This window comes from Hippopotamus amphibius, chromosome 4 (assembly GCF_030028045.1).
Source record: "Hippopotamus amphibius kiboko isolate mHipAmp2 chromosome 4, mHipAmp2.hap2, whole genome shotgun sequence".
Taxonomy (NCBI): domain Eukaryota; kingdom Metazoa; phylum Chordata; class Mammalia; order Artiodactyla; family Hippopotamidae; genus Hippopotamus; species Hippopotamus amphibius.
This window is the reverse complement of record NC_080189.1, coordinates 120,391,464-120,410,403: the sequence shown is the minus strand read 5'-3', so window position 1 is coordinate 120,410,403 and position 18,940 is coordinate 120,391,464. Positions and strand designations below refer to the sequence as shown.

At 35.1% G+C, this 18,940-nt stretch overlaps 1 protein-coding gene across 1 annotated transcript in view; it reads right to left on the bottom strand.

The window, feature by feature from the left end:
* Positions 1–12,241, bottom strand: part of MALRD1 (MAM and LDL receptor class A domain containing 1) — a 578,637-nt gene extending 566,396 nt beyond the window's left edge. Inside the window, exons 1-2 of the mRNA XM_057732597.1 lie at positions 12,197–12,241; positions 9,751–10,060 (exon numbers count right to left, since the gene is read on the bottom strand). Coding sequence (XP_057588580.1) covers positions 9,751–10,060; positions 12,197–12,241 — 355 coding nt within the window. The remainder of the gene's footprint in view (positions 1–9,750; positions 10,061–12,196) is intronic.
* Positions 12,242–18,940: the final 6,699 nt, after the last annotated feature.

Sequence of the window (18,940 nt, the reverse complement as noted above, 5' to 3'; positions counted from 1 at the left end):
CAGGGAATCTGGTTGAACAGAAAATGAACTAAATTATATAGTTATTTGTATGTGAACATGTGCATGTCTTTCAATTAACTATGTGTGCATCTGCATTAAGTATGTATCTCTTCTTAAATTAATCAATTTATTGGCTGTGTTGGGTCTTCGTTGCTACATGCAGGTTTTCTCTAGTTGTAGAGAGCAGGGGCTACTCTTCATTGCGGTGCACAGGCTCATTGCAGCGGCTTCTCTTGTTGCAAAGCACGGGCTCTAGGCACATGGGCTTCAGTAGTTGTGGCATGTGGGCTCAATAGTTATGACTCACAGGCTCTACAGTTCAGGCTCTATAGTTGTGGCACACTGGCTTAGTAGCTCCATGGCATGTGGCATCTTTCCGGACCAGGGCTCGAACCTGTGTTCCCTGCATTGGCAGGCAGATTCTTAACCACTGTGCCACCAGGGAGAGCCCAGTATGTATATCTTTTCAAGTCTCTTTTAGTCCCAGCAATTTTTCCAATCACCTACTTATGATTACAAAATATTTGAAACTATTTTTGTCACCATATTTCAGCAATCATGTGTATGAAAGGTACACACATTCTCACATAGGTGTCAAACAGTTTTCAAATACCCAGAAATTACCTTGCATTACAATTACTTAGTTGATGTCTGTTTCCAATGTTCTTTGTTCTCTTTACTAAACAAGGATAATGATGATGTATTCTGGAAGAATTATAACTAGAAAAATAGCTAAATAAAACATTTTTATTTCTGAATAGTCTCAACAGTGGTTCTTTTTGTTACAAAATGAATCTAATGAGCACACATTTTTCAACTAATTCTTATTAAAAAAGCAACCATGAACTTCTAGTAATGGCCAGATTATTTAAAAATGCATCAGAAAATTTTCTAAGTATTCATTTTCCTCTCAATAGAGAATTGTGTATTTTAAACCATTTGAACAATTTTTCTTCAACTGTGGTTGATTTGCCTTTTATAATATCATATCCCACACATCTACATTCAAATATGATAGTACTTGCTATACTAAAATCTGTCCGCATGGAGATTGTCCTGCTACCACAGCAATGTTGCAGTTGGACACGATATGGAACAGGAGGAATGGGATCCAGGTACTTGTTCCTGGGCTTTTTGAATCTGAGCAATTCATCATTTTGTTTTGAATTTTCTGATCCCTCAGGTCTGACGTACTGAGGTCAAAAAGTGAGAGGGTGTTCTCCATGTGGTACTTTGAGGTTATTTGGAAGATCCAATTATCTTCTGAATTGGCTGCCACCATGCCAGATTCTCTCATTAAAATTTTACTGCAGAGCTGTTCATAGATTCAATCATTAACACCATAATTGGAGAAAAATATTAAACTATATCTTCAAGTGATGGTTAACATAGGGCACGCTTCTGAGAAAATGGGAAGGAATAGAACAAAATGCTAATAGTGGTAATGGCAAAAAAGTTGATGCAGAACTCAGGATTAACTTAGTATAGTATAGGTAGATCATCACAATATAAATTTCTTAGAAGACAGAGAAAATGTAAGTTAGGAAAACTCTAAAAAGGAGAGGTAGAAGGTATTAAAAGCAAGCCATTTATTTCACAATTTTGCCTGGGCCTATATTAATAATGCACATTTCTTTTCCTTCTGAAAGTTCTATGAGCCACAGTTGTAGTCTTTCCTTAATGATAAATCCTGCTTTTCTTGGAAAATTGTGCCAAAATATAAAATGCATCATTTTAATCATTTCAAATGTATAGTTCTATGGTAACAAATACATTCACATTGATATGTTACCATCACCACCATCCAAGTCCACAACTGTTTCATTTTCCCCAACTGAAACTTTTCTTTCCTCTCTCCCCTAGGTCCCTCAGAACCACCATTCTACTTTCTGCCTATAAACTTGTCTACTCTAGGTGGAATCATACAATATTTGTCCTTTTGTGATTGGTTTATTTCATTTAGTGTAATTATCCTCAAGGTTCATCCATGTTGTAGCATGTGTCAGAACTTCCTTCCTTCTTAAAGCTGAATAATGTTTCATTGTATGTATCTAACCCATTTTATTTATTCATTCACCTGCTGGAGGATACTTGGGTTGCTTCCTCCTTTTGGGTTTTGGGAAAAATGCTGTTATGAACATGGATATACAAGTGTCTGTTGGAGTCCCTGCTTTCATTTCTTTCTGATATATCTCCACATTTGAATGGCTGTATTACACAGTAATTCCCTTCCTAATATTTAATGGAATTGCCATACCACTTCGACAGAAGCTAAAAGATTTTACATTCCCACAAAAAACACACAAGTGTTTCAACACTTGTTACTTTCTTGGGTTTTGTTTGTTTATTTATAATAGCCAACCCAATGGATGTGGGGTGGTATCTCATTGTGGTTTTGATTTGCATCTTCCAAATGATTAATGATGTTGAATATCTTTTCATGTGCTTATTGGACATCTGTGTATCTTCTCTGGAGAAATGTCCATTCAGGTCCTTTATTTTTTAATTGGGTTGGTTGTTTGTTGTTGAGTTGTACAAGTTCTTTATATATTCTGCATGCCAATGTCTTAGACATATGATTTGAAAATATTTTATTCCATTCCATGGATTTACTTCTCATTCTGATAGTGTCCTTTGACACACAAGTTTTTTATTTTGATGAGCTCTAATTTATCTAATTTTTCTTTGTTGCCTGTGATCGCCAAAAAATCACTGCCATATCCAATATTATGAAGCTTTTCCCTTGTTTTCTTTTAAGAGTTTTATAGTTTAGCTCTTAAATTTAGGTCTGTGACCCATTTTGAGTAAACTTTGTATAAGATGTAAGGTAGTAGGGGTCCAAGTTTAGTCTTTTTCCTGTACATATTCAGTTTTTACAACACTGTTGAAAAGATTATTCATTCCCCCATTGAATGACTGTGGCACCTTTGTCAAAAGTTATCTGATCATCTATGAGAGAGCCTATTTCTAGGTTCTCTATTGTATTTCATTGGCCTATATGTCTGTCTTTATGCCAATTACATACTCTTAATTATTGTAGCTTTGTAATAAGCTTTGAATCATTAAGTGTGAGGGCTATAACATGGTCCTTTTTCAAGATTGTTTTGGTCATTTAGGGTCTCCTGAGATTCCATATGCATTCTAGGATGGATTTTACTATTTCTGCAAGAAATATTCTTGGGATTTTGAGAGACATTACACTGAATCTACAGATTACTTTGGGTACTATTGACATCTAAATAATATTAATTCTTCCAATCCATGAACATGAGATGTCTTTCCATTTATGTGTTTCTTCTTTAATTTCTTCTGGCAACAATTTTTAGTTTTCATATCCTTAGTTATGTTTATTCCTAAGTATTTTATATTGTTTGATGCTATTATGAATGGTATTTTTTAAAATTTTCTTTCTAGATTATTCAGTGTTAGTATACATAAATACAACTGATTGTGTGTTGACTTTGAATCCAGAAACTTTGCTTAATTTATTTCTTTGTTTAACATTTTTTTCATAGACTTTCTAGAGTTTTCTACATTTAAGATCACATTTTCTGTGAACAGAGATAATTGTTCCTTTCCAATTTGAATGGCTTTTCTTTCAGTACTATTGCTCTGGCTTGGACTTTCAGTACTATGTTGACAGAAGTGATGAAAGAGGGCATCTTGTTTTGTTTCAGATCTTAAAGAAAAAGCTTTCTGTCTTTGACTGTTAAGTATGATGTTAGCTGTGGGTTTTTCATATACAGCCATTAGTGTGTTAAGGTAATTTCCTTCTATTCCAAGATTGTTAAGTGTTTTTACCTCCTTTGCTTCTTGAGGAAAGCTGTATATTACATAGTCACAAAATTTTACACACACTTTACTGTTTAGAAAATGATTTCCTTCACGTAGATAGCATATAAAAACATTTACACAAAGAATTATCTCACTCTCATTTAATGTAAAAATTAATGGTCAGTTCCTACAAAGGAGGAAATAAATTCAAAAGGTTCCAATTAAATGAAAGTAAAATTTAATTATTCTCCAAAGTAGATTTCCATGAAAGTGCTATTATTTGTCCTGGCAATTTGAAACCATTAATTAATTTTTATCAGGGAAATGTTTATCTTTCACACTGAACTAATTTTAATACTTTGAGACAAAAACAGGAAAAACCCTAACTCAGAAAGGTATGTGATAGCAAATGGAATTAGCACTCTCATAGCTCACACCAGAATTATCCAATATTACGTAGGTTGAAATCTTCTCATATACTTGCCTTTAATCTCAAGTCATTGAGCACATCTTTGGCAAGAATTTGACATAGACACCATCAATGATATGTGAGAAAAAGATTCCAAAGCCATATTTTAATTTTAATACTGTTTCAAGATTAGTAAATTTCAAAGGAGTTCTTCAAGTGTTTGTAATTGTCCGGTGATTTCTGCAGAAATACTGACAACGCGTGGCATTCACTCCAGCCTACAGCAGTATTTACGCGAGTACTATAGAAGTTGCATAGCTGTTTACATACAATTCTCTATTCCAGAGTAGCAGCTTGGCCAAAAGATGCTATGACTTTTTATTAGTTTCTATAATGGTGGTGGACACAATACCTTTAATAGAAAGTTATCTCTCTTACACAGAGAAAACTTCCATCAAGTAAACTAATTCAGAAACAAATGAACTCCCATCATTCTTCTTTCCTAAACAGGTTTTCGATTTCTCTCCGAATAAGTAAAATTTTTCTTCCAAATCCAATCAAGCATATTAAGACTTACTCACCAGAAAGTCTCAATTACTTCTGGGTAGCAGAGGACATTATATTCTTTTCTTGCTTCTTTGATGGAAACATTTAAAAGCTGTGATTCAAGGTCCTTGCCTTCATTAAATTGACAACTTTGACAACAGAATGCAAGCCTTCTCTCAGGATTCCTAGTTAAATTTTTAGTGGTAACATTTACACAAAGAAATGATAATCACTGACACACAGAAAAGGTATATGGGATGACAAACACGTCAGAAATTCTATCTGTATATAGACTGACTTCAGAAGATATTTTGCTTGTGGAAGAAACAGTTCACCATCTGATGCCACTAGGTGTCTTTGAGATTTTCAAAGACAGCTCACAAACTGAATGTCCTTCTTGGATTATGTCAATTTGCATACTTGAGCCACAAAACAAGAACAGATCACACTGCAAGACTGAGTAGTTGCAGCCAATTCCAGGATGAAAGAAATAGTGCAGATGAGAAATTCAGCCAGTCGGTAAAATCAGTCACTCTAATCTTTCTTAACTCTGTGTGCCATTCAGTTCTTCGAGGAAGTGAGGAAAACTAGGTACATTTCCTGCCCTAACAAAGCTAATATTTTGATTTTTCATGACCTCCCTCAAAATATTAAAAAAAACTGTTGGCAGCTCTGGAAGGATGGCATCATTTCATAAAAGCGTGACTCCACCAAGTTTGCCCAAATTGTTATATGGCTTCTTTTGTTGAAATCATGATAGAAACCCTGTAGGATGGGTCAAGAAAAAATTCAAGTTTTAACTTTTCCTTTGTGAGAAAGAGTCACCATCTGGCCAATTTTCACAATGCCCTGAGAGTGCCTGATATACTATAATAAACCCACTAATAAAAGTTATTCATTATTATTAATATTTTTCTTATCCCCTTTTCCAGCTATTCTCATTTTTCTAGCAGAATTTGCAAGCCATTTTATTGGATTTCAAAATTTATCCTGGTTATATTTTGTATTAGAATTTAATTAACATATAGATTGATTTCATTAAATTGTCTATATTTACACCATTGAAGCATCCCATAAAGAAACAATCTTGTCATGAGTCTTCCTTCCAGACAGCTATAACTTTTTTTTTTCCAATTTTCTTCAACTAGGCTCCCCATATTTATTGTTAGATTTCTTACACTTATAATTCTGTCTTGTTATGGATTGAATGTTTATATCCCTCCAAAATTCATGTTTCAGCCTGTATTTGGAGGTGGGGTCTTTGGGAGGTGATTGGGTCACGAGGATGGAGCACATGAAATGGGGTTAGTGCCCTTATAAAAGAGAGAGACCAAAGCTCTCTTCTCCCTCTCCCCACCATGTGAGGACACAGTGAGAAAACAGCTGTCTGCAAACCAGGAGGAGGCCCTCATGAGATATCAAATCTGCCACCACCAGGATCTTGGATTTCCCAGCCGTGAGGATTTCCCAGGCTCCAGAATCATGAGAATTAAATGTTTGCTGTTTAACCCATCCAGTTTATGGAATTTGTTATAATAGCCCAAATTAAGACATTTCACCATGGTGAATAGGATCTTTAGTTGTTTCATAAAAACATGCTTAAACATTTTACATCCAATGTAGTGGTAAGATAAATACTGCACATGAAATCTCAAATTTCACTCTATTAATGCTTATCTTCAAGTACTTCAATGAATTTCTATAAGTACTTTTAAAAGTAGTTGACATTTATGTCATCCTACTGAAGAAACAATGTACTTAATATCTGATTAAACACTATCACCTCTCAGAATTTCAGAATGTACCTCTGAAAATTTCAGAAGGTAATTTTCACGTATTTCACATGCGAATTTAGATTTATATGAAGTAAATACTTTTTGAAAGAATTACCGTATTCCTAAATCCAAAAAAGTTTGCAAAAGATGTTAGGTAATACTTGAAAACTTTATGAAATATTTCATCAAATCAAAGTATAAAAAGAGATCAAATGGAAATATTCTTAAGCAAGACATGCAGGTAGGGGAGAAGTTATTTAATATATTTTTACATTTTGAGTCACAGTAAATTTAGCTCTAAAAGTAAACGTAGGGACTTCCCTGGTGGTGCAGTGGTTAAGAATCTGCCTGCCAATCCAGGGGACATGGGTTCTATCCCTGGTCAGGGAAGATCCCACATGCCATGGAGCAACTAAGCCCATGTGCCACAACTACTGAGCCTGTGCTCTAGAGTCCACAAGCCACCACTACTGAGCCCGCATGCTGCAGCTACTGAAGCCCACACACCTAGAACCCATGCTCTGCAACAAGAGAAGCCACCGTAATGAGCAGCCTGCGCACCACAAAGAGTAGCCCCCGCTCGCCACAACTAGAGAAAGCCCATGCACAGCAACAAAGACCCAATGCAGCCAAAAGTAAAAAATAAGTAAATTAATTAAAATAAAAGTAAATGTATGTACCAGTTAATGTTAACACTAACTTAAGGTATGCTAAAGTAATTCTCTAAGAATATTTTATGGCAATACTCCAGCGGTAAAGACCCATCGCATGGGATATATCTCAGCAGTGTATCAATAGTACAGTTTATAATCTTATGGTTAACTTGGATCTGAATAATAGCAACATAAGTAATATTACTGTTTTATTAATGAGTAAAAACAAAACAGAGTAAAGTCTTTATATATCAAATAATTTAAGGCAATTGCTAGAAGAAAAACTAGACTATTGCTGTACTTAACGGAATGAGGAAGACCAGGCAATGAGGTTCTGTGTAGAGGCAGACAATGCAACACTAGAAACATAATTTAAAAAAAATACCCAGATCAGTACCACAACATGTATTTCCCTGAATCAGGGTATTAATAAATTCTAATAATGAGAGATTCTTGTCAATATTAGAACCAAATAGTTTTTCCACCTACAAATTATTTTTCTTGCTCACGATTTATTGTGTTCAATATTATGTATAAATAGAATTTCATTGTGAAGATTTAGTCTTTCTATATCTAATATCTTAAAAAAAAAACAACAGTTAAAATAGGTTCAAGTATTCTGAAAAACAGGTCCATCATGTAAAATGAGAAAATTTTCCAAAAAACGATTAATAGAATCAGTTGCACTGAAATTCAACTTCAACTATGCCAATTTCTTTAAGAAAAGTCAACATGTTAATCCATTTCTTTAAAGTTCACATCATTTGGACTTTAAAGAGGGTCACAGACTGATTGTTTTTCTCAAAATATGACTACTTAAACATCATTATAAAGTTAGTGTTAGTAAAAATCTTGTAAGTTTAGCATCACAAATTTTCAACAGAAAAACTGCTTGGCCATCATTATTCCTTCACAATATTTCCCCCCTAGTGTGATATACAAAAGAAACTCATGCTTTAAAGCAATTCTCAATTTTATCTACAGGTTATCCCATTTTAAATAAAATACCAAAGTGGAAACTTCTCAGAAATGAAAAGTGAAAAAGCCAAAAGGTGACCTCCCACTGTAACATTTAAAATGAAACCTGTTTATTCGACAGATCTGTTCCTTCACTCTCCTCTAAGGCTGGGATTATTAGCATCTTTCATGCAGCCGAAGCCTTTCCCACTCAGTGGCTTTCCCCTTCTTTCACGTTAACCTTTTCCCTGAAGCAGAACCACGCATGTTATCACAGCAACAGTGTTAAAGGAAGCTTCAGAGGGATTAATAATGGAAGGGACTTTGCACTTCTTGTCAAACCAGCCGGGTGGTTCCTCTTTGCTGCTCACCAAAGAACAGCAAGGGCTTTCCCCAGACAGGCCAGAGAAAGGGCAGCACATCCACATGTAGCCTCTCTGGGGAAATGGGACAAATACAAATGAATCCCTGTCTTCGGTTGCACTTTGTGTTTAATAGTTCCTAACAGCATGACTGCAATCACAAACTATGGAGGAAAAATCATCCACCTATTTCCTTCTAAAGGGAAGAAAATTTTCAGTAATCATCTTTCTTATTTTAATGTAATAACAGCTGAATATTTGAATAAAATTCCAATAGCAAAATCAAGCATGTAGAACCTTATGTAGGAGAAGAAAATGAACTCTTAAGCACTAATTAATATAGTATCTAAATACAAAATAGAAAATACATTTGAGTAAATTGCTCTAAGATACTAGACTTAGTGCCTCCAGACAACTGAGTCAATAGTTACTATAGCTCAACAACAAATCCATTTAACTGTATAAAAATGTTGTTTGTGAAAGGTGACTATTCATAGAAACAGCACTAGTTCCATTGATGAAATGCAGTCTTCTTTCAGGATGTGATATTGCAATAGAAACTATAGAAACGTACATGTCTCTACCCATATCTGCCCTTGGTGAAGTTTTTATCACCAAGAGCATTTTCCCACTAGTGAGATCAGTTTATCTCACTTTATGATCTCTTATAATTAGCTGGAGGTTCAAGATCACACAATTAGTAGACGGTGTACCCAGGATCCAAACCTAGGCCATGCACTCTCTGAAGCTTACACTCCCTTTTCTGCCTCAGAATCAAAGGATAGAAGTCAGAGTTATACTCTGTGTACAAGAGGTACCAACTCACTTGGTGGTAGTGTCCTATAAGCAAAAATAAAATCTACTCACCCAATCTAAAACTCATTTCAAATATTCCCATACTGAATTCAAACTTAAGCTCATAACTTCCATCATAGCATTTTAAACTGCAGTAATAAGTTCTTTTAAATCTGTTTCACCGGTATTACATTAAAAGCTACCTTTCTGCATTTCACTCCTTTTTTATAATCAGTAAACACGGATTCAAAATACATTCCATCTCGTTAGAATCTTAGCAATTTGATACTACTGAATAGAGTTACTTTTATTTGTGGATCTCTTTCTTAAAGAGAGTATTTTAGTTTCTGATTGACACTACAGGCATATAAGTGGGATCTGTGCTGGGCCAAGTATCTAGCTGAAGCTCCCCAGGCAGCTCAGCGGCCCCGGGACTGAAGGTGGACAGGACTTGGAGGAAGGAGAGGAAGGCAACTTACACTGCTGCTCATCGCTCAAGTCGCCACACTGATCTGTGAAGTCACACACATTGTCAGGAGGCAAGGAGACCCCATTGTCACACCGAAAGGCTTCAGTTGCATGCCGAACCAGTACAGAGATGAAAACACAGGAAACCCAAAGGACACCGGAAGCGTCATTCCTTGAGAAAGCTAACATTCTGGCCAGGCAGAGGAGCACTGCTGGCTCTGTCTTCTTAGAGATCAGGCCGCTGTCATAGATGAGTCCATAATTAGAAACATCCTTTTTCTTTTCTCTTCGGTTTCCAGATTTGCCTCTTATGACTGGAAACTATTGGTAACTGTCCGCAGCCCTTAACAGAGGAGTCCAAGGCAGTTCATTTACTCTTTCCGAGGAGTGTCTTTAGGAAATATTTAACTTGAATAATTGCACCACTTCTATATCTAGCTAAGCATGAATGTTTATTGCCCTATGCATGCCATGTGTAAACAATGTAAGCCCTTATGATCATCCTATCTCCTGAAAGACAAGTTTAGAAACAAAGGGCAGGCACATAAATGGGAGGAAAACTACAATAAAGTTATAAGGAACATAAAAATGTCCTATATTAATTCCTATGCTTAATCGTGTTCATGTAATTCAGAACATTATTGTCACTAAAATTTATTCAAGTATTTCAGATCCAGTTGTTAGAATTGTTTCATGAGAATGAATAGAAACTTTGCATTGCTTGTTTAGATAAACTGAAAACCACAGGATTTTAAAAACTGAAGGGACATTGGGGATCATTACTTTCCAAATCACATTACTTGGGCCCAAGAAAGTTAAGGGATACTTAAGAGGAAATACAGTAATTTGGTGTTAGAAACTGGAATTCAAATATCCTGCTGCTGAGTGCAGTGTTTCTTCCTCTGTAGTACATGGATTTTCCTGTCAATTCATCTTAATTTGCTTTTACAAGTAAAATATACGATTTCAGGATCCATATTCAGAATGAACAGGACACGAACGTTCACAACACCTGAACTTTATATGATAGATAATAAAATTTTATGAAGCTGAATAATTATAGAAATTATATGAAATTAAATATTCAAAATATTCCTTTATATTTGATTTCTTAAAGGCATACTGAAGTTGTCTTCAACTATCTTCTTTTAATATCTGTGCTGTAACTGCAAGAGACAGAGACACCAAGACTATAAGAAGCGAGTGGAGAATGTAGGGTGGAAAGAACCACAGATCAGGGACAGAAAACACATCTGTGCTTTTAAGGAAGATATAAAGAAAGCAAGATTTTGCACATATTCTGAGAAAAAGACCCAACAAAAATACAAAGCTCAAAGGTATGAGCATTCAGGATTCTAGGAGGAAAATCCATAATTTTGTGCTATTATTGACCACTCCACACCATTTAGTAATTCATTGCTCTGGGCTTCATTCCAACTTCAGAAATATTTATTCTCCTTACCTCTTCACTTTATAAATGAATTCTAAGAAACACATTGCCTACTTCTCTCTGTGTATCTCTTAAATGTCGACTATCCTTATAGATCCACGCTAGTCCTCCTCTCTGCTCAGATTATACTTTTTTCTAGGTGTTTTCTTCATGCTCATAATTTCAAGTAATATCTATACCTTGTTGTCTCCCAAATCTATATCTGAAGTCCTGATATGACGTTACTCAAACTTATACCTTAAGTCTTCTTCCTGAATACACACACACACACACGAACACAAAGACACACACACAAACATTTAGACAGCCTAACTGACTTGTCTAATTGAATCAAAAACTAATCTCAGGGGAAGCTGAGACGAAGCAAGAGAGTAGCACAAACATATATATACTACCAACTGTAAAATAGATAGTCAGTGGGAAGTTGTTGTATAACAAAGGAAGTCCAACTCGAGGATGGAGGATGCCTTAGAGGACTGGGGCGGGGAGGGTGCGGGGGACTCGAGGAGGGGGAGTCAAGGAAGGGAGGGAATACGGGGATATGTGTATAAAAACAGATGACTGAACTTGGTGTACCCCCCAAAAAAATAAAAAAAATTTATAAAATCAAAAACAAAACAAAACAAAACAAAACAAAAAACTAATCTCATCTTCCTTCCTCCCACCCACCCAACCAACCAGCCTGTCTTTACTCCCATATTCTGTATTTCAGTGAATGGTGCCTTCTTCTGTCCATCTTGCCAAGCCAGGAACTTACATGTTGGTCCTGGACTAATCTCTCCTACTCTACTCATCACTCATCAAGACTCACACATTCTATAGATGTCAAGACTCCATCAATTCTCATCTCAGCAACACCCTGAACCAGATGTTTCCACTACTCACAACTCATTTTCCATTCTTCAGGAAGGGTGATCATTCTGAAGCGTAAGGCCACTCCTACATATTTCCATCTGAAATCACTATAAGCGCCGTATTCCCCAGCATGGCTTACAAACACAGCTTACCTTCTGCGGTTCACTGCTGATTACAACCTCCCCTGTGTTCTCCATCACGATCTTACTGAGCTATTACACTGGCAGTTTTCTGAACATGCAGTCTCTAGTCTCCAGATCTGAGATCTCTTTCCCACCCCAATCACCAGGTGAATACTAATTATTCTTTATTTTCCAGCTTCCAGGACTATCTATATAAAGTATCTTGGCTTATTTTCTTGGGCTGAGTTAAATTTCATTCCTGGGTTCTCTCACAGCCTTCTGTTCTCACTGATCTGAGCACTTCTGGGACTGGTGAGGTCATTGCACGTTTACTTCAGTGATTCCTCCACTAGTTTGTAAGATTGGAGCTGGATTGGGACTTTCGTACTATTGTATCCCCAGTTACTAGCAAAGTTCCTGGCAGATAGATGTTGCTAATAAGTAATTCCTTATTGAATGTAATTTACAAGAGCTCACCACCATTTCAGCTATTGCTAGGCACATGTAAACAAATGCAAGATGTGAAATTTTTAAATGACACTACATAAAAGATTTATAATTCTTATAGGTGGGAACAAGAGAATTGCTGTCTCACTGAAAAAAGAGATGTTTATCCAAAAAGAAAAAAAAAGATATATAATTCTTGTGTTCAATCTGGCTTTTCTATTTTTAAATCTTGTGCTATTTTTAAAAGCCCTTTAGATTTTGAAATTGCAATTTTTGTTTCATTGGCAGTGCACTCCTCCATCCCCCTACACTAAATAAGTAAGGAATATATCATGTCAAAGCTCATTCCAGGTTTTCCTTTTTAAGGAAGGGAGGAAGAGAAAGAAGAGAGTAAAAATGAGAGAAAGTTATAAAGAAGAAGGAAGAGAAAGAAGCATCAGAAGAGTGTAAAAAGGCATGCAAACATTTTACATTTCAATTTTACATCCTGATTCTAAATTCAGGTCCCATAACATTTTATACATTCACTATTTTCCATTTAGAAAAAAAATCATGTATTTCGGTTGCTGTCATAGCTGTTTATTGCCTAGTTTCAGCTGGGAAACTCCTTTATCAACTGTTACTGCCTACTAAAAACAACATTACTCTATACTGTTTCAAGTGCCATTCATCATTTAGACAAGAAATGAACTGGAATGGTGGCACCCAAGGTAAATCAGTATAATCCAGTAGTATGATATTTTATAAAGCAAATTTGTATTTTGTTGCCAAAAGATAAAATTATATTCAACTGATAATTTCTTTATCCCTTTTTCTCTACATATACCAAAAGAGGGAGAAAATAAACTGATACTGGTAGCGACCCAGGGTTGTTTTTAACCAGTTTATTGAGGAAAGGGAACAAGTCTTAGAGATTCAGGGCTGTAACACGGGGCTGGGAACATCATACACATTGTCTCATTATGTCCCAAACATCTTGCATTGTTCCCTACTTCTACTTTAAAAAATATATTACTCAGTTGTCCAAGATCACACATGATGGAGCTTGCATTAGAACTCAAGATAGAGGGAAAAAATGACTATAATTTTAATTTCATTATATTGCCACTGATTTCATGAGGCATTATAAAGCTCCTGGGTGAGACTTCTAAGAGGCAAAGTGACAGAGAAAATTCATTTTAAAAAGCAAAGACAAACTATTTTATCTTTTTTTAAAAGATTGAGAAATCTTTTGTTTAAAAAGATTTTGAAAAGACTGAGAATCTTTTTTTAAAAGATTGAGAAAGGAGAGATATAATGAAAAATAAGACAATGTCCCTAACTTACAAGAATTTACAACCTGGAAAGGGCATATAGGACTTTTATAAAAAATGTACACACAGTGCTTCTAATTTTGGATAAAAAATAGTGGGTTATATTTTCTATTAAAAAAAATAAGCCAATTCTCAAACTACAAAAATGATAGATGCTGGATGGAGCGGGATATAAAATGCTTTAAAATATATAACTGAGTCCTGAGCCTAAAAAGTGCAAACTTCCAAGAGTCGAAAGGGAAATAGGAGGAGACAAAGCCAATACAACAGAGTTTATTATTGAATGAACGTCCTAAAGAATATTTTAGAGAATATTCCAGAATTAATGCAAAATAATCATTGAAGGAAGGTAAGAGATGCAAGAAGAAAGGATGAGTAAATACTGAAGCTCTATTGCAGGTTAAAGTGACCCAGAACCCTAATCTTGAAAGATGAACTGAGAAAGGTCATAAAAAGATGTCTATTTACATAAGATAGGGAAATAGAAGTGCTACCACTGCAGAAAGCCAGAGGAAGAATATGCTAGGAAAAAAATTCCTGGCACCTTCAATAAGGATTCCCATAGATTATGGCCATCCAAATAAGAGCTCACAGAGAAAAATTAAGCAGCAAATGACAAACATGACTCTATGACTTAGGGCCAGCACAAATAAATAAAGGTACAATTAGATACCTAATAATGTCATATGTTAGCAGTATGTGATAGTGAATACAAAATAATTGTGTATCAAGTGTGAAAAAAATTTTAAAAATAAGCACTAAGAAGAAGAGACTAGGCATGCTTTTGTTAAAGTGACCAGGAAAAATATAATCATTGAGAATGAAAGAAAATTAGATGGTATAAGCAGCAAGAAGAAAACAAATGAATAAACAATTTAGTGAATTGGAAGATAGATATTTTTTAAATGTACAAAATGCACCATAGAGATGTATGCAAATATTTTACAATATAGTTTAAGAGTCTGGAACATAGAATGGTAGGGTCCACAATATAAGTACACGAAACTCATAGAGGAGATTTAAAAAAAACAAATATGGAGAGGCAGTATTTGAAGTAAAAATTTTCCAGAAATGAAGAAAGTCATGAACTCTGAGGATTCAGATGACTGCTAATACTTCAAATTCCTTACCCCTCCCCTCCACCTTCCCTTGACAAAAGAAGTAGCCCTTTCAATTATTCCAATTTTCCACAATATCGTCAAGAAAATAGAAGCAGAGGGAATGCTTCCTAACTTACTCTATGAGGACAGCATTACCCCATTACCAAAACCAGACTAAGACATTCAAAGAAAGGTTACAAACAAATCTCTCATGAACATAGATACAAAAATCCTCAACGAACTACTAGCAAATTAAATCCAACAATGCATTAAAATAATTATATGCCACTCTATATATTACCAAGTGGAATTTATTCCAGGTATGCAAAATTAGATCAACATTCAGAATCAATTAACGTTATCCATCACATCAAGAGTCTAAAGAAGTTATTTAATCATATCAACTGATGCAGAAAAAGCATTGGACAAAATCCAACATTAATTATAATAAAAACTCTCAGAAAACTAGGACTATAAAGAAATTATCAACTTAATAAAGACCACCTACCAAAAACCTACAGCTAACATCATACTTAATGGTGAGAAACTAGGTGTTTTCTCCCTAAGATGAGAAACAAGGCAAGGATGTCCTCTCTTCCTATTCAATATCACACTGGAAGATCTAGCTAATGCAGTAAGACAAGAAAACAAAAGATACACTGATTGGGAGGAAGAAATAAAACTGTCTTTAATCACAGGTGACATAATTTTACATGCAGAAAATCTTTTAAAAATCACACATAAAACCCTCCTGAAACTAACAAGTGATTACAGCAAGGTGGCAGGATCTAAGGTTAATATACAAAGTCAATTGTTTTCATATATACCAGCAGTAAACAATTAGCATTTGAAATTAAACACACAGAACTATTTTTATTAGCACCCCAAAAATAAAATATATAAATCTAAAAACATATATATGAGTAGTATAAAGAAACCTATAAATTTTTTATTAAAAAATCAAAGAAGAGCTAAGTAAATGAAGAGACACCCCATGTTTATGGATAGGAAGACTTAATGTTGTTAACAGCTTTTCCCAAGCTGATGTACGGATTCAACACAATCCCAATCAAAATTCCACCAAGTTACTTTATGAAAACCCACAAAGTGATTCCAAAGTTCATATAGAAAGGCAAAGACCCAGAACAACCAACACAATACAGAAGAAGAAGAACACTGGAAGACTTCACAACAGTGTGAATACACCACCTAATTTCAAAAGTTAGTATAAAGCTACAGTAATCAAAACAATGTGGTACTGGTGAAAGACTAGGCAAATTAATAAATGGAACAGAATGGAGAGTCCAGAAATAATTCCACACAAACACAGTAAGCTGGTTTCTGACAAAGGAGCGGAAACAATTCAATGGAGAAAGAATAGCCTTTCCAACAAATGTGTTGGAACTGCACAACCACACACATACAAATATTAATGTAAGCATGGACTTTAGAACTATCTAGAAAATTAACTCAAAATAGATCATAAACATAAATGTAAGAAGTTTAACTATAAATATAGAAAATAACATACGGGAAAATCTAGGTGACCTTGGGTTTGGCAATGACTTTTTAGATATGACACCCAAAGCACTATGCATAAAAGGGGAAAAAAGGGGTGTTTGATTTTATTAAAATTAAAAATGTCTCTCTGAAAGACTATTAAGTGAATGAAAAGATAAGCCACAGACTGGGAGAAAATCTTTGCAAAACACTTATCTGATAAAACACTTGTATCCCATATACCAAAGAACTCTGAAAACTCAACAATGAGAAAAAAATCCAATTCAAAAATACGCAAAAGAAAAGTGGATTAGAGACTTTAATTCAAGGCCTGAAGCCATAAAACTCCTAGAAGAAAGCCCAGGGAGTAAGCTTCTGGATGTTGGTCTTGGCAATTTTTCGTTTGTTTGTTTTTGGATTTGACACCAAAAATAATGGCTGCAAAAGCAAAACTAAACAAGTGGAACTATATCAAACTAAAAAGCTTCTGCAAAGTAAAGGAAACCAACAAAATGAAAAGGCAAGCCACGGAATGGGAGAAAATATTTGCAAATCATATGTCAGATAAAACGCTAACATCCAAATTAAAAAAAAAAAAAAAAAAACCCTCACAAGTCAATAGCAAAAAACCAAATAATCCAATTAAAAAAGGGCAGAAGAACCGAATATACTTTTTTCCAGAGAAGACATACAAATGGTCAAAAGGTACACGAAAACATGTTCAACATTACTAATCATCCAGGAAATCCAAATCCAAAACTCAATGAGATATCACCTTACACCTATCAGGATGGTTGTCCTCAAAAGACAAGAAATCAAAAGTGTTGAAGATGTAGAGAAAAGGGAACTCTCACCAATGTGCACTGTTGGTGGGAATGGAAATTGGTACAGCCACTTTAGAAAGCAGTAGGTAGTTTCCTCAAAAATTAAAAATAGAGCTACCATACGATCCAGTAATCATACTTCTGGGTATAGATCCCAAGGAAATGAAAACGGGCTATCAAAGACATACCTGCACTGCGTATTCACTGCAACATTATTCACAACTGTCAAGATATGGAAGTAACCTAAGTGTCTGTCAACAGATAAATGGATAAAGAAGATGTGGTATGTGTACACATGGAGTGCTATCAGGCCATGAGAAAGAAGAAAATGGTGCCATTTGGAACTACACGGATGGACCTTGAGGGCATTATGCTCAGTGAGCCAGACAAAGAAGGACAAATAGTATGTTTCGCTTGTATGTGGAAGCCAGAACAGCTGAACTCATAGAAAAGGAGAACAGAATGGTGATTAGCAGGGGCTGGGGGAGGGGGAAATGTGGAGATGTTGGTCAAAGGATACAAACTTCAACTTATAAGGTGAATAAATTCTGGGGATATGCTGTACAGCATGGTGATTATACTTAAGAATACTTGAAAGTTGCGAAGAGGATAGATCTTAAATGTTGTCACCACAAAAAAGAAATGGTAATTACATGATGTAACAGAGGTGCTGGCTAATGCCTTTGTGGTAATCATTTTTCAACATAGAACTGCATCAAATCAACATGCTGTATACCTTAAACTTACACAATGTTATACATCAGTTGTATCTCCATAAGTCTGGGGAAAACATTTTAATGAGGGAAAGGTATGAATAGACACCTCACCTAAGAAGACATACAGACAGCAAATAAGCATATGAAAAGATGCTCAACATAACGCATGTTCAGGGCATCATGAGTAAAAAAAACAAAAAATAATATAATACTACACATCCATTAAAATAGCTAAAATCCAAAAGAAGAACTCTCATTCCTTGCTGATGGTAATGCAAAGCGGTACAGTCGCTTTGAAAGGCAGTTTGGCAGTTTCTTACAAAACTAAACACTCAACCTTATGATCCTGCAATCTCACTCCTTGGTATTTAACCAAATTACTTGAAAACTGTGTCCACACAAGTTATTTATAGTACTTTATAATCACCCAAAACTGGAAAATACAAAGATGTCTTTCAATAGCTGAATTGATAAACAAATTGTAGCACATCTATACAAAGGAACAGTATTTCACCATAAGAAATAAGCTATGAAAAGACAGGAAATTAAATATTCTGAGGAAATTATTCTGAGTAAAAGAAGTAAGTCTGAAAGCTATACATTATTTGATTCCAACTATATGACATTTCAGGAAAGGCAAAATTATAGAGATAGTGAAAAAGATAAATGGTTGCCTGGATTGCAAGGAAGGAAGGAATTGATGGAGCACAGAGAATTTTTAGGGTGTTTAAAGTATTCTATATGATACTGTAACAGTGGATACATGATGTTATACATTTGTTAAAACCCATAGTCCCACACAACAGAGTGAACCCTAATCTAAACCATGGACCTTAGTTAAAAATAATGTCAATATTGGTTTATCAATTGTAAA